General features: G+C 52.0%; 4 protein-coding genes across 4 annotated transcripts; 2 read left to right on the top strand and 2 right to left on the bottom strand.

Annotated features, from left to right (window-relative positions):
* Positions 1 to 677: 677 nt before the first annotated feature.
* COCSUDRAFT_48893 (hypothetical protein) lies at positions 678 to 5607 on the top strand (the record flags this gene model as incomplete). Its single annotated transcript, XM_005643772.1, has 8 exons — positions 678 to 1032; positions 1159 to 1253; positions 1380 to 1434; positions 1565 to 2554; positions 2705 to 2851; positions 3223 to 4285; positions 4729 to 4822; positions 5092 to 5607. The coding sequence occupies 6 exons, from the start codon at positions 678 to 680 to the stop codon at positions 3657 to 3659; spliced, it is 2079 nt and encodes a 692-aa protein (XP_005643829.1). The 3' UTR covers positions 3660 to 4285; positions 4729 to 4822; positions 5092 to 5607.
* Positions 5608 to 6910: 1303 nt separating this feature from the next.
* Positions 6911 to 7144, top strand: COCSUDRAFT_9822 (hypothetical protein; the record flags this gene model as incomplete). The annotated part of the gene is made up of 1 exon (XM_005643771.1): positions 6911 to 7144. A coding segment is annotated over one exon (234 nt), but the record flags the coding sequence as incomplete, so codon positions are not given.
* Positions 7145 to 9943: 2799 nt separating this feature from the next.
* COCSUDRAFT_31170 (hypothetical protein) lies at positions 9944 to 11564 on the bottom strand (the record flags this gene model as incomplete). Its single annotated transcript, XM_005643770.1, has 3 exons — positions 11347 to 11564; positions 11101 to 11195; positions 9944 to 10849 (listed from the first exon to the last, which is right to left on the bottom strand). A coding segment is annotated over exon 3 (900 nt), but the record flags the coding sequence as incomplete, so codon positions are not given.
* A 1750-nt stretch (positions 11565 to 13314) lies between these two features.
* COCSUDRAFT_67831 (hydrolase, carbon-nitrogen family) lies at positions 13315 to 15697 on the bottom strand (the record flags this gene model as incomplete). Its single annotated transcript, XM_005643769.1, has 6 exons — positions 15585 to 15697; positions 15294 to 15356; positions 14902 to 15146; positions 14408 to 14549; positions 13957 to 14061; positions 13315 to 13452 (listed from the first exon to the last, which is right to left on the bottom strand). The coding sequence occupies exons 1-6, from the start codon at positions 15654 to 15656 to the stop codon at positions 13315 to 13317; spliced, it is 765 nt and encodes a 254-aa protein (XP_005643826.1). The 5' UTR covers positions 15657 to 15697.
* Positions 15698 to 16313: the final 616 nt, after the last annotated feature.

Genomic DNA, 16313 nt, shown 5'->3' with positions numbered 1-16313 from the left:
AGGTTGTGATTATATTATCAGATTCTATTCAGAAGGTCTGACAAAGGACGAATACGGCCACGACGCTGTTGCCGACTGGGTCTTCAAACAAGAGGCAAGGGTGCCATTGCAACGTTGCAATGCCGTGGACTCAGGGGTCAGATATTTCCATCAGAGCTGCCTTGGCCGAGATGAACCTTCAGCATTGTCCAGAGCTAATGGCTACTATTCTATTCGCGGGAAGATTGAGAGCGAAAAGTATCCAGAGCTCAGAAATATTACCCACAAATGCTGTGAGGACTGCGTCATTGCAGCCCAAACCAGGGGCAAGGATCTCAATGAGGATAAGTTGAATTTTATCATGCATCAAGGAGTGATTGGTAGGTCTCAATAAGCACTCCATCTTTGAAGGTTGGGAACACCTATGTTTTGAATCTCCCCATGACCTTGACACAGAGTAACTAACTCTGACTTTTGCGTTGCGTTCAGAGGCAGAGACCGGCGACTTGGAGAGGAAGAGAGCCGATAGGCGATCAAGCAAGATTCGAGGCATCATTGGTGGTCAGCAGGCTCGCCTCGAAGACAATGGGACGACTTCGACCGCCATCTTTGCAACGAGACACCTCAATCAGAAAGTCAGCTTCAGCAAGAGCGCCAGCAGATTGCTGGCAGCAGTGCCCAACCTGAACAGGACAGTGATGGCAGCCTCGTATCTCCAGGCCAGTGGACTTCAGGCAGGCCAGACAGCCCAAGGACAGGCGCAGAGGGGCGCCACAGCTGCAGCAGGCGGCATGCAGGGTCCCGCAGCCCCAGAGGCAGAAGCTGCAGGACCTTCGCAAGCGCCACAGCCAGGGATCAGCCGCAGGCAGCTCAGCGCTCAGGGAGCCGAGCAGGACATCGTCCAACGGTGGCTTGCGTTCAGCCTCAAGGCCTCATCCACCGTTGCAGAGCTGAAGCGGTTCCTGCTTGACAGAGGCCAGCGGCCAGTGATCTTCACCAGAAGCGCGCTGCTCGCCAGGGTGGAAGGGCTGCTTAGATTTGAGCATCCAGAAGGTAGCTATCCATGATGGCTGTAACGATCAGCGCCTACACATCTTATGCCTGGCAAATTAATAACATGTCCTCACCATTTCCTCTGGACATCTTATGCGCTGGCAGCTAATGGATGCTGTCATGCAGGTGGACTGGAGCCGAGTGCGGCGGCGGTTGAAGAGATCACAGCCGCTGTTGAGGCCGCAGCCCAACCGGCACGGCAAAGACCAGCAAGGCAGAAGGTGGGCATCTTGTTGAGGATCCTTATGTTTGCATGTGCTTTGTGAACGCCTCTCATCTGTCAAGCTGCTGGTGCAGTGAAAGCGAGTTTGGCTGAACACACTGATTGTAAGTTATTGTTGTTACAGGCGCCGAAGAAGTCACAGCTTCAGATGGAAGCGGCCAAGTCCATTGTTAACAAGGGTGAGTGGGCGCTCTCAGCTGGAAGCTCTGATCACCTGGTGACTGTTGCACACCCGAGAAGGCTTTAACTTCTGCAGATTTGATGGAAGGGAATGATAGCCAGTCAATTGAGGCGCTCACATGTTTGCAGGAGTGAGCAGCGGCCTGCCCGTGGTCAAACTCAAGCAGATTGACGAGTTGCTCTGGACCTTCGACAAGTGCCACTACCTGCCGCAGTTGGGGGAGAGCACTCCCTCGATTGGTGTCGCTCTCTGGGCCGTCACAAGCACGCTGCACCGCGACGGGGAGTTCCCAGCACGCAACTTGTCCCAGTTGGGTCGTGCTGCCAAGGCTCCTGTTGGTTTGGTGCGCGCTGTGCAGCCAGGCAGCGATGGCACCCAGCTGCATATGGAGATATGGTTCCTCGAGGCGCGCGTGCAGACAGATAGCCAGGGGGAGCCCGAGGCAGCGGTGGCAGGGGAAGGCGGTGGGGCACGCGCAGATGTGGAGGGACGGGGTGCAGGAGAGGCAGCCACCGGTGGGGGCGTGCAGGAAGGGCATGGGCGGGGTCGGGGCAGGAAGCGTGGCCGCCGCGGCACAGGCGGGGCGCGTGGCAGCAATCGGCCCAGAAGGGGCAGCCGAGGCAGGCTCAGGCGCCCAACCGCCAGAGCCGCAGAGTTTTGGGGTCCCCCCACTGAGGGCGACGAAGACGAGGTTGGGAACCTCTTCTCTGAGTCAGATGCGGATGACCAGCCAGCGCAGCAGCACAGTGACCCAGCAGAGCCAGAAGGGCAGGCAGAGGGTGTCCTGCCTGAGGCCAGCGAAGTGCCGCCGCAGCCCACAGCTTGTGCGAGCCAGTCGCCGTTGCACGGCTGCTTGCTGGCAGATGAGTCGCCGCAGCCTGTGCCAGTCCCCAACGTGCGGCTGAGCATGCAGGGGCATGCCGCATCGCCGGCCAAAATGGCTGTGCTGGTGATCGACTACCGGCACATTGCAGCGGCCCTCTGTCATCCAAAACGGCTGAAGGTGGCTCTCGGAGGCGCTGCCGGGAGCTCGCCCATGAACGTCGAAGAGGCTGCAACTGGTGTGGCGCTGGCAATGTTGCTGGCTGAGGAGCAGAATGCGGCGCGCGCCGGAGAAGGTGAGGAGCCATCATGGCTCTCTTTGTCCTGGCTTATATGATTCCACTCACAGTGAGTTTCTAAGTTATAATGCCATGCGAATCATACCCCGAAGGTTTATCGACAGGTAATTGTCAGCAATAAGCTGACGACAGGCATGTGTTGTCTAGGTGGGAGTGCTACGGCAGCGGAGCAGTCGCAGTCAGCCTTGGAGCAGTCACCGCTGTCTGGCGCCATGGTCTTCTTTGATCCTGCTCTGGAGCTCGCTGCCGATGAGGAGCCAGCTTCCTCCTACCGCTCTGCAGATGGCCCAGCAGGCATGTACAAAATCCTGCTCTGTCATTCCTGTGAACTTGTCAACTGACTGCTCTCATACGCTGGTGTAGTTGATTTGTTCATGTCTTGTCTCTCAATGCTGAAGTGTCTGCTTGCCCCTTTGCCTGAGCCATGCCTGTCTTTCACGCACCCTGCTCCACATGCTGTGCTTGCCCCTTTGCCTGAGTCATGCCTGTCACTCACGCACCCTGCTACATATGATGTGGTAGAGTGCCGCACCTAAGGGTCATCTGGGTAATACTAACAACAGGAATAAATTTGAGCTTGACATCCTAGCAAGACACTAGGGAAGATATTGCTTGAATGCGGTAATAATCGCGGATTGTAAGCAGCTGTGTGTTGGTGCGCGCAGGTCGACCGTCCCTGGAAGTTTCCTCCCCTGGGATCAACATGGAAGCTGCAATGGGTGTCATCGCAGGGCTGGCATGTCAGCTGAACCCCTCGCCGCAAGCCAGAGGCCATTCGAGCGCGCACAGTGACGTGCAGATTCTGCCAGATGACACAGTCTATGTCCTAACAGATGACAGGAGGATAGTGGGGACGGCAGAGGTGGTGCATATTGGGCCTGGCACACGGTTCCACGGTGCTGAGCTTGAGGGGTTTGGTGTTATTTGCGGGCTCACCATCACAGACGCAACTGGGGCTGGACACCAGAAGGCATGGTTGAGCGACACAGATGAAGTCAGAGCAGGCAGAACACCCTTGGAAGCAATTGGGGGCAATCAGATGGTGGCAGTTCCCGAGAGGTGCCTTCGCTTTCTGAGGCGCCCACCGGCGGCTGGAGAGTGACTTGCAATGTGATCTTTGCACTTTCAAGCTAAGTCAGTTTCAAGCTTAGTCAGAATTGGCGTGTGAGCATGACGCAAATGTAGCATCAATTTTTTTTATGTCCTAAATTTGATATTGCAATGAGGACTGTAGTAGGTTGTGACCAAGTCTGCCTCACTACAAGGCGTTGCACATCCATGCGCTCTACGCAACTAATATTAGTCACTCACTTGTCCCTCTCTGCACATGTGCGCAACAATCATGACGGTAACCAGATATCATGCATGTAACAATCTGTAAGGTAATTTTGCTCCCGGTTGCCTCACATGCTCAACCTTCGAATCTGAAGTGGCCAGTGGGATGGAGCACTTCTGCTTGAAGACAGAGCACTGCTGCTGACCGCCACAAGGTAGTGGCGGTGGAGGGCAAGAAAATAAATCCCCTGAGCCTATCTTATAATATTATTAACCCCATCTGTCATTGAGCAGCCTGGCTCGTTCTTGCTGTTTCTCTACGATGTCGGTGTCGAAATCCACTCACATAGAATGTTGAACGTGGAAGAATTGCTACAAGATTCTTCTCAGCATCATCGCACTTCTTGGTCGCTGCATAAAGACACACGGCATGTCACATCAGATGGCGCAAAGGTGATGCCCTTATCTTGCCGGCACCCACGCTATGGTACACGCACGCGATGTGTATCAATCAAATGTGCCACAAGCGACAGAATTGGGGTGTCAATTTGCTGCACAGCGTGGGTGCCCCTCCTTGATGGGCACATCTCTTTACATCGAGCAGCCATCTGAGATCGCCAGGGTTGAGGACGTGCTGTCCGTGCAGCACGCACTCAGCGTCAATATTTAGACTCTTTCAATATTGATTATTGATGGTATTCTTGTGAAAGAGTCTCTTGACCGGCCCTGTAGGTATCGCACGCTATGAAGAGGCTTTTGCAGTCCAGGGTTGGGGCAGCACACCTCTGAACATAGGACCTGCCACCTTTGTAATCTTGCTCAAACGAAACCCTGAAATGCCTTCTCGAAGAGTGTGGTTTTCGAAATTCCTTCAAGCACCACGGCTGTGTGTGCAGGAAACCTAGTAATCTTCAACCACTGAACTTCCTTGAAGGCGGGAGCCATGCATGCACACACCGCCCTCATTCACTGGGCACTGGTCATGTACAGGTGAGATCTCAGGAAAGCAAGAGTATGATCCAAGTGTAGAAGTGCTGTAGAAATCGGGTTGAAGCCGCGGGCCAAAGCCTTGGAGCCTTAAGCATCATGCTGATGATCATAATGATGCCATCGGGTCAGTACTAGTATAAATGGCGTAAGGCTACCCATTAAGAGATTCCAGTGGGACCACCGTCGAACATTATAACCTGAGAGAAATTTCTTTAAAGCATCAAGCATCTCGAGATGTGCTCATGAGCAACGCATGTCTTGTGCTGCAGGTGCAACCCATGCCATGCCCGTGGCCAGTGGGCACGTACACATGTGCATCAACGTTTCAGGCAATTGCAAGTTGCCACAATGGCTACCCAACACCGGTGTTGGTAGCAAGTGAATAGTGGGTACCCACTAGTTATTTGCCACACCATTGCCCTCAGTGTACTCTTAAAAAGCAATCACTCGATTATAACTAGAAGGCGCCTCTACAGTGTAATATTGTTGTCAATAGATCAGATTGATATTATTGTTGCATTCATTTATTTTATATTTAATTATATTGAACAAGCTCGGCTCGCAAGGCTTCAAGCCTTGTTGCTCCAATTGGTCAAATATATGCATTATTCTTTTTTATCTGATAATTCTTGCAAAGCAGAATTAAAGCCACTGCAAATATTAAGGCTTGAAACTCGAATTCACAATGTGGAGATAAAGTCCATGCAATGGGTGACTCGTTAAACATTAATTGAAGCTGAAGGGCTAATTGGCTTCTGATAAATATTTTAATATCATGGTCATTTATTTGGATGGTCCAAACAAGCTGTCGACATGAGAATGATCACTCACAGGCTTGCATGGACACTAAAGTCCCCCCAGGTTTTGGTAGAAAGTGAAGCCAATGACGGTACTGCAACATGCTCAGCCTATAGGTAGCTAACCAGATATTTACTATAATTACACCTTGAGGATCTGGTCCAGAGTCACATGCATGCCATATGGGCGCATGTTGCCGACTGTTGACATGACCTCTCCAAGAGTCATCAAAAAATCACATTATGACAGACATATCTTCTTAGAACCAATACAAATCTTTTGAAGACTGAAGGTCTTTATTGTCATTAATGGTGGGCAGTGGGTCATGGCCTTCCTCTAACTAAGGAAGCTTCACAACCTGGCAGGCAATCTTTCTAAGTAGCAATTCTTGTCAAGGTTCATACTGTTCATTTTTTGGCTGCTGGCAGTCAACATGCTATTAACTATTAACAACGTGGACACCTGTACATATATACAAATTTTAAGTATTAATACTAATATTAATTTGTAGTATTAGCCGTATAATTTTATCATAATATTATGATATGCTGCCAAAAATAAAATTCAACGAATTTAATTTGGTGGACCTTCATCAAAGTTTTAAAAACATGACAGGGACACCTCCATTCACGACAGGCATTGATCACATTTTGACACTTATATGAGATAGAGAGAGGCACTGCTCAGAGCTACATGAATTGCAAGAGTTGCAGGAAGTTTCAATAGGCTGCCTTTCGCTTGAACAACTGATAATTTTTAACAGCAATGCATATTTACATTAACAACATAAGAAGCTGGCACTCTGTGTTAATTATTTGCTTTAAGTGTGTGGAGAGAACAAGCTGCTAAGAGATCTTGAGATTTTTGAGCCAATTGGCAGATGATTCCACAGCGCACTCCCTTCCCAAAAAGGATCTGATGAATTGTAGAACAATCAGATTACTGTACTCTATAGAAGATTACTGTACTCTATATAGAAGCTACTGACTTTCAAAGTTTGAAACAGCATCGAGAACATCAAAATTGGCAGACAAGGCGAGATGCTCATTGCCAAATTTTCAAATGTGCCAATATTTATGTGTCCTCATCATCGCCGCCGCTGCTGTCTGAGGAGGCATCGGACCGCGCATCCTGCCAGTCCGAGTCGGAGCTGGTGCCGCTGTCCAGGTTTGTGAGGTCGGCGTGCAGCGCTTCCACAGCATTGCCTGCCATGCCGCCCAAGTGCTGATACTGTTCAAGCTTGGAGAGGAGCACCACCTGCTGCCCGAGCTGGAAAGCTTCAAGGGCTGCATGCACACCCGCCTCCCCCAGCTCCGCCGCATGGGGAACTTGTCGGGCGCTGGGCAGGCGGCGCTCTCCCCTCCCAGCGGCTTGCTGCACTTGCTGGGCGTAGTGCTCATAAAACACTACCATATCCCTGGCCTCACGCCGCACGATGGTCATCTCTTCGGAGCACCGCTTCAAGCGCTCCTGCTGCTCCGCCAGCGCGGCCAGTTTCCTAGCCAGCAACCCTGCCTGAGCAGATTGTCGCTGCCACGGCAATGTGTCTGCCGCGAGCAAGCCAGGGGCGGTCAAGCGCTGGCAGTCATACTGCGCTCCCTGATAGTCCCCAGGGGCGGCATGCCAGCGCCGCAGCTGAAGGATGTCATCGCTGACTTTGGACACGATGGCTTCCATCTGGCGCCGCAACCGCTTCAGGCTAGTGCGCTCACGATATGCCGCTGTCTCCAGCTGTCTCTGTAGGGCGTAGTAATCCACGAACCTGGCTGCAATGGAAGCATGTAGCTGCTGAATCATGAACCTCTTCCGCTGACCCCCTATCTCCTGGTACAACCGGTCTGCCTCCACCCACCGCAGCTGTACCCGGTGCCTGCGCTCCCACGCTGCCAGCTTGCCCTCAAGGACTCGGCGGTGCTCATGCCGCATTTGCTCGGAGAGCGATTGCTGCCCCTCAGCTGCGAGAGTCACACTGCCACCCAGCGCGTACAACTCCTCCAAGCAGCCTTGGTAGTGGTGCTCCCATGTAAGACGGGCCTGCGAGTAAGAATCCTGACATCAGTGATTCATGCATCTTTATGTATCTTCCAAAGGTGTGCATCCCATTTGCTCTTTACAAAAACTCCACCAGTATGCACATCCTGTCATGTCTTGTCCTGTCATGTCATAAGTCACATGTCAAATGTCCTATCATGTCATATGAACAAGCACCAGTACAGCCAACTGAAGGTGCAGAGTGGAGCAGCACCGGGATGGTGGGCGCGCTTGTTGATGCCCCCTCAGACGATGTCTGCCGCTGCTCCCGGGCAGACCCCTGCGTGCAAAACAAACAATCTGCTTGCATACTTTCTTCTGAGGCAGCTCTTTACTCTGAGTCCTCTGAGCACCTCCTTCTCACTAGCATACCCATTGATACTTATTCCATGCTAGAGAAGAGCCTTCAAAAAGGACCAACACACCTCTGCTTCGTCACTTGCGCCTGCACCAGCGCCGCCTTGGAGAGGATCCTGGCCTGCCGGTGATGGGACGCCTCCTGAGCCACCGCCACCCTGCACCTGATTCATCAGCCAATAAGCGAGCATGCAAAGCATTGCAGACTGCAGGATATATCAAGATGGCATCTCCCCAGAGAATCAGTAGAGACAGGTGCAGCAACTAGGAGGGGTGCATTTTACCTGCAACTCGGGGGCTTTGATTTGGGCAATCTCCTGCTTGAGGGCCCCCGTGGACTGCCGCAGTTGTGCCAGCAGTCGAGCAGCCCTCCTATGCCACTCAAGCAGCTGCTTGGGCAACCTGCGCTCCTTTTTTCGCTGCCAAGCCATCGCCTGCACATGGACCAACATTGTCACTTCTCGCACCTACAGGGTTACAAACTGCAACATCGAGCAAGGCTACAAGAGCTTGCATCATATGAAAGGAGAACTCACCAGGTCCGTCATGTAGTCCTCCCGCGTGGCAGTCGCCATGCGCTTCAAGATGTGTGCAAATTTCCTGTAATGTGCCCAAGCCTGTTCAATGTTGTCACCAAAGGAGTTTCCTGCCGCTAGCATGCGGCGGGCGCCATACTTTTCTTGGCATGCCGGAATGTGAGCCTTCACATGCCACGGCCCCACTGCCAGGCCAGGCATACCCTCCACGTTTCCTTGAACCATCCTGCCAGCACAACACATCACCATTCAAAGGGGACGCTGCTGTGCACTCCGACGAATCCACACACTCATAGCATGACTAGTACTAGACACTAGGAGTGAAATTGTTCCATGCAATAATTGTACAGGGCACATCTTGACGTAAACGCCAGGCATGATGGACGAAAGATTATACCTTCGCCAATATGGGTCAAACTGGCAAGCAATGTCAATGAAGAAGTACTTCAGATCCTTGCCCTCCTCAGGCTTGAACTCCTTCAGCAGACGCTGCAGGAGCAACTCGTAGTAAACAAAGCACTCCGGTGTGAACAGGTTTGCCGCCACGAGAACATACCCGTGGCGGCAAACTGCTGCTGCCACGCCCTACGCACAAGCACATGCGGGAGTGTCAGACCGGCTCCAAAGCACCAGCACATCTTCTTGTTACACGCTTTCCTGCCAAGCAAGGTACATCCTGCAGAGCTGCAATTTAAGGCTGCCATAACCCTACCCCTTGTTGAACTCGCCAGATCCAAGCAAGACCCAATCAACCGTGGGCATGGTATTCAGTATTTTTACCACCTGAAGCAAGGCACGCTAGGGTGCTGCCAAGTATTACCCTTGCCAGCCGGGGCCAGGAAAAAAAGAGAAAAAAATCATGGATATATGAGATGCATGCCAACATCAGTAAGCGCAACAAGATCCCAGAAAAATGCGAGGAGACTCACTTGCACATATAGGCGCAGCTGCGTGTCTGAGGCGGTTGGCGTGGCAGCAACGAACTGAGAGCAGACCGGCCGCTCCAGCGCCGCCGGGTCCAAGGCCTTCCGTTGAGCGAGCAAGGCCTTCACCTCTTCATCAGCAATGAAGGGGCTATAGGGCAGCTTCGGCTGCAGGAAATCAGAGGCTTTGCCCGCCGCCCTGAGCTGCGTGAGTCCCAGGCAGGCGTCAGCAATGGCTGCCACGCAAGTGCGAAAGCAGCAAGGACACTGCACAGTGGGGCCCCCGGAGGCACGACTGTCCAGAGATTCCTGGGTCGCCGGGCCCACCTCAGCTGCATCTCTGCCAGTTTGAGCCGCGAGGCTGCCTGCTTCCATTTCTGGTGGCGATGACGACGCTGCTGCTTCCCTCTGAGTGTTCTCCTGGGGCGGCGGCGGCTGGCCGAGCTGCAAGTCTGAGTCACCGCTGAGCCCTGCCTCCGAACAGATGGGCTGCACGCCAAGCCTGTTGAGGTCATGTGTGGCGATGTCCATTCTGCGCCACTGTCTGACCGCCACTGGGAGGTTCCTCCAGATATTTTTGGGCAGGCCACTCAGTTGCCCGTACGGCACACAGCCGTTCCTGACGTGCACCTCCTCCAGGGCGCTAGTCCAGGCGACCATTGAGGTTGGGCTGGCGAGGCTGAGCTCATGCGTCTGCAACATGAGCGCTCCAGAGTAGTAAACCAGCGGCCTCTGTGGCGTTGCAGGAAAGCATCCCATGCTCACAGGATCGACTGTGAAGGCGGCACTGCACCCGCCACACCTGAATGCTGGGGGGCTGACCTCTGTCCTGCCGCTGATCGAGACATACACAAGCCTGCTGATCGTCTCCACCTGCTCCCACACTGATCCCACCCTCCCAGCCTGACTGCATGGACTGCAAGCGGGCAGGGCTGCTCTGGCAGCTGTCAAAAACTCTGCCTGCAGCTGCTGCTTCAGTGCTGCTTGGCGTGCAGGCTGACCAGCTTGGAAACATGTGTTCCTGAATACATTGTCATCAAAGCACGCATCCCATGCTTGGTGCAGCCGTCTATTATCCTCTTGAGCTGCCTGTTTCCGCAGACGCCGGCGTGAGGGCGGAGGCTGATAATAGGCAGCAGCGGCTTCTCCATCTCCATCTGCAAAGCCATCCTGCTGTTCTTCCTGCTGAGCTGTGTTTCTTGCAGGGATCCGCCAGGATGGAAGGGCGCTGGCCGGCCTCCGGGGTCCCCTCGGTGCAGATGTTGCCACAGTGCTGCCTAGGTTCCTCCCAAATCTGCGGCCTGGCTGCAGCAGAGCAGGAGTGTCGGCTGATGGTATCACCTTGACACTGACCCTCCACCTCTTGTTCCTGACCATTCGTCCTGCATGAAGTCATCACACAACGGTTTCTGCAAGTGATCCACCAGGACATTAAAGGAATGAGAAGTACATCAGCAGCATGCCTTCTAGTACAAGTGATACAACTATCCTTACAAGCACCTGGGCTACTTGCTACTCTTTGGGGTGCACAGTCCTCTCCAGATGCTCCTCATCAGATTGGCATTCCAAGCAAAGCCAGGTCAGGGCAGACACCCACGGCTACTCACAGCAGCAGAGGGATCGTAACGCTCACCAGAACAATTGAACTTGATGTTGGTTTAGATTGTAGACGACTTCAGTGTCTGTCCGGTGCATCAGTGCTCAATTCAGGTGAACGCTCTGTGTTGCCTGCACGCATTTCATTTCAAGGAATTGGCTTGGCAGGGCATGCAGTCACTACGAAAGAAGTAGACATGCACGTCGATGGTCGTGACATTCGATTAGCTGAGTCCAAACAAGTCAAGGATGGGGATGCCAAAAAACCGGCAAAAGTGCGAACCTCACATGGCCAGCGACAGAAGACTTCAAGAATTCGTTTAAATTACTCCCATAAACATTTGCGGCCGTCCCACCCCCCTTTCAAATCCTACTTTGCAACGGTAACCTGGCAAATGGCATTGCTGTCTTCGCAGAAACGAGTAGCGCACGATCCTATAGATACAGGCTTGACCGAAATAATTAGCTTGACGGAGGTACTATGCAATGCTGAGATTGTTGTAGGTAAATCTGAAGGATGTGCAGCATTGCTTTTGTTATTGCACGCCCCGAAGGGGCGTGCTCAGAAAGAGAGCCAAATCCACTAATGTAGTGGAGTGCATGTCCACTAAAGTAGTGGATTTTGCCCGACAGAGTAGGATGCTGAGTCACGCCTTGATTTCAGGCACCTGATATCACGTGCACAGAGTTCTGTCGGGCGTTATGACTCCAGTCTCGCAGCAGATCCAAACAGTGATCAGTGTTGTGGATATCTGAGTGTCGGAAGCACACATTCACAGGTCACAGTGTTCGCCCTTGCAGGATCGGTACAGATCATCAATAGAAAATTTGAGGCCATCTAGCCTCATGCCACATGGCTGAAGCGGAAAGAATAGCTGCTAGGTCATTACATGGCGCTTGCACTGCGAAAAGTTGTGTTCAGCGCTGTTGCGACCCCAGGATGGACGCCGGATCTGGTCAGCATGTCAACTCGATTGGGCGTGGGTGTTCGCAGCCTTACGGGATTTGGATTTCTGTCGAAACTGTGGGGCAATCTATTCAAAAATCCAGAGGTATGTCCGCTCAGAGAGCAAGTGACGCGGTTTAGAGGGCACAGCACGTCTTCTAGTGCTTGACACCGCCTGATGCGTATCTTGCACATTGTTTTTTTTGCAAATAATTGGCAAGTGCTTGCCAGTCATTTTCTGCTACCAAATGTGGACTGGCTGATACATGCAGGTCCAGGCTTTGACAGACAAGGTCAACGAAGCTATCACAATGCGCAAAGAAGACACAGCGGTCTTGTCGCGACAAGTGGATGTCTTGCAACGCAATTTAGCATCCTTGCGTCGGCGCAATGAGAAACTGAGTGAGCAGCTGGGTTACCTGAACGAAGTTGCCATCAGGCAAGCTCCACATTCCCCCCTCACCTGACTACATATGCTCTTTCAGTTGCTCGCCTAAGCATGCTCTTTGACGGCTCTTCATTTGCTCATTATCTAATCGCTTTCAATTGCTTGCAAGCATGCATGCAGACTTTGCACTGCACTGCAAAGAATAATGCCCCTGCAATGCTGCATGCGCACATGCACAGACTTGCAGAACACATGCATGGTTCTCAGTTTGGTCAAATCTGCAGGAATCTTGCAGCTCTAATAGTGCAGGACTATTGAACCTGAATGACTGTGTGAGAGATGACCTTGATGCTATCGGGCATGCATATGACTGGTGGAGGATGTGCAAGAATCGAGAAGACTGGAGAATAATAATCCAGGTGTTGCTTGACATACCTAGTCCTTACGGACTGGAAACGGTGCAACAACAACAACAACAACGACAACAGCAAATAATAATGATTGAACGTGCTCACAGCAACCCCAGAGACAGCAGAGAAAAAAGTAGAGGGTTACTAAGGGTCAATAGGAAAAGCACACCTGGCGCGTTGCCATCTGATGGCTTCCAAGTCAAAGGTGGCCACTGCGAAGCCCTCCTTCCTGTCAGGGGTCAGGTCAATCAACTCCCCTTCTGTCTTCTTTCCAATCTGCACACACACATGCACACCTTGCTTCGGCTCCTGCTGAAAAATGATTTTGCTAGCTTCTTTTAATCCTCCCATAGCCTGTTCAGAAGGTATCTTGTACATGCAATCGACCAGCATGCATGCATGCATGCCTGCATGAGCTGGCTGCAATGCGCTGGCATCTGCATCACATGAGCTGTGTTTGAATGTCAACTGAAGTAAAGTCAGTCGGAATACAATAGCAATGGTCAATTAGCAGGATGGCAAAGGAGGTGATGCCTGTGCTTTGATCTCTCCTGTCGGACCGGCAATGAAGGACCCGCCGTAGAAAGTAATGCTGCCTGACTCAGCCTTCTCTTCCCCTATCCTGTTGGATGCCACCAGAGGCACCTGCATGCAGCCAGATCCAGCATCTCCTGAGGAAAACATGCGCCACATCAGCTATTTTTGCAGAGTCAGCAGTGCAGCCACCGCAGAACCTGGACAATCAGCATGCACAGGGAAGCATCAATCCCTTTGAAACACCATGCAGCAACTTTTTTGCAGCTCTCATATGGTGTCGACAGCACTTCAATAGGCACAGACCCCATCCTGCTGGTTGGTCTTAGTCACCCCGCAACAAATTGGATTGGATTGGATTGGATTGCTGGACTCACTGCCGAGACCACGTTGAGCTGCAGAACAACAATTGCATCTGCCAAAACGTTGACTGTACAGCCCAAAAATGACACCGCTGCTGACAGAGGACAGTTCTTTGCCATGGGCTCCCATGAGGCAGCGCAGGGACCGAACTTTGTGTGCCGTGCTGAATAACCGCCCTCTGGCAAGAATGATGCTTGAAAAGAGAGAAAGTCATGGCATGAATTCAATATTTGCTAACAGCAAAGGCCTCACCAGGTTTGCGCCGGCGTGCCCGCACATTACGCGGGTCCAGTGCGGGTACGAATTCAAGCTCGGGTCCTGGGGCTCGCTCCCGATGGCTGTCGGGTAGAACAACACCTGCCAAGACGTTTTGAACGATCTTAGTCATCACAAAGACGTGCATCATCCATCCATGCATACGGTGGACATGTCCATAACCCACTCCGCATTGCAGTAAATTTATAGTGTGTACCCTATGGCCCCTTTGTGGTGAAAACAGATCATCACAGAGACCAGCGAACAGGGCAAAGGGAGGACCCATTGAGAGCACGTGGTGGAAGTGTGCCACCACTGTAGTATGTGTCATGGGCCAACCCCCTGCTCTGTCAACATGTTCAGGATTCCACCAACCTTCTCCCAGAGCATGGCAAGGCCAGGACACTTGGATTTTGCATTGTGGGATAGGTAAGGAGTGAGATGTCACCTCTGCTCCCATGAGGGCCATACACCTGGCAGCCTCAGGGAACCACTGGTCCCAGCAGATGGCCACGCCAATCTTGGCAAACCTGGTCTGGAATGTCTGGAAGCCTGTGTCGCCCGGGTTGAAGTAAAATTTCTCCTGATACCTGCCACATCGGCGCCACATCAGCCCTGAATTCTGTTTTCACATAACAGCCCCCTTGCAATGCGCAGCTAGCCTTTCTTCCTTGGAAGACATAACCACAAAGTTACAAGTCCAAGAGCACTGCGCGCTGCAGGATGTTGCAAAGAACACAAGACATAAGAGGACAAGCAATGCAGCACTGCTAAGGAAACCGAGGAGGAGATAGTCATGGCCGCCAGCCTGGCATTGTTGCACCAGCGGCCGTATCCCCGCAGGAGGATCATGTACTGTGATACGTAATATACGGTACGCATGTCCTTAATAAATAATGCCAGGGGAAGTCAGGATGAAATAAAGCAGGTGGAGTGACTTACCCGCAGCCGTCTGGGATGTGGGACTTTCTGTAGCGGCCAGCGCAGGTGCCGTCGGCATCGAAGACCGCAAGAGAGTTGAAGAAGCTGTTATTGGCGCGTTCAAAGTAGCTGATAGGCAATGCCACCTGGAGCTCCTTTGCCAGGTCAGCGAATCTCCGCAGCACTGGGTTGCCCTCAAAGGGGCGTGCCAGCTCGAAGAGCTCCTGCTTCTGGTCCTGGCAGAAGTAGGGCGTCTCGAATAGCTCCTGCAGAGACAGATCAAGTCGGGATCCTGTGCCTTCATTTACTTGAGAGGCTTGCGTAGGGCAGATGGGCGACACTATGTGATGAGGAGCCTCCATTCTATCAAAGAATGAGTGTATTAATTTGAAGATGCGCACGCAGAAGCTTGCCTGCAGCAAGATGATATTTGCTCCTGCACCTGCTGCTTCCCGGACCAGCCTCTCTGCTTTTGCCTGCACAATAGATGAATACTTGGCCTTCACTGCCGAGAATAAGGAATTACTCCATCCATCAAAGGCTTCTTGCGTCAACAGGGACTAACATCGTATGGGTCTAGCCTAGTCAGACATCGCCATCAGGGCAGAGAATACATGAACTCGGTTGTAACAAAGTAGAATGTGGTGCAACAACATTGAATAGATTCTAGAATTTCGACAGTTCCGATCTAGAAGTGCTCGCACCAAATTGTCTCCCTTGTCCCAGCTGCACGAGATCTGTGTGCATGCCACCGTCACTTCCCTTTTTCCAGGCATGACTGCGATAGCTCTTGAGTACACTTGTACACCGATGGCTGAAAAAACTTTTTCTATGGTGTCATTTATGTTCAGATCGCCTTTTGGCTGTCTTCGAAATGTCGTAAACGGTGGAACGAGTATCGAGTGACAGGGCACCCGAGTAATCAAAATCCACTACTTTAGTGGATGTAAACGCTACTAATGTGGTGGATTATTGGCAATCAGGGGCCATGCCACCTGGTAACACATTCCATAGCATGTCATTTTGGTAATAAAAATTAGGCCTTTCGTCAGTAAGCATGGAGAATGATCAGTGATGTGTTTCTGTACCGAGCATGTCACTTATTATTGCTAGGATCCCGTGTTACAAGTGTGGCAGTGACAAGGAGAAGCTTCATCCGAACTGCGCAAGTTCAGAACGCTTGACTCGCTGTGTAGGTTGTGATTATATTATCAGATTCTATTCAGAAGGTCTGACAAAGGACGAATACGGCCACGACGCTGTTGCCGACTGGGTCTTCAAACAAGAGGCAAGGGTGCCATTGCAACGTTGCAATGCCGTGGACTCAGGGGTCAGATATTTCCATCAGAGCTGCCTTGGCCGAGATGAACCTTCAGCATTGTCCAGAGCTAATGGCTACTATTCTATTCGCGGGAAGATTGAGAGCGAAAAGT

This window comes from Coccomyxa subellipsoidea (genome assembly GCF_000258705.1).
Source record: "Coccomyxa subellipsoidea C-169, whole genome shotgun sequence".
Lineage (NCBI taxonomy): Eukaryota > Viridiplantae > Chlorophyta > Trebouxiophyceae > Coccomyxaceae > Coccomyxa > Coccomyxa subellipsoidea.
The sequence above is the reverse complement of the archived record's forward strand: the minus strand, read 5'-3'. Positions and strand labels throughout refer to the sequence as shown.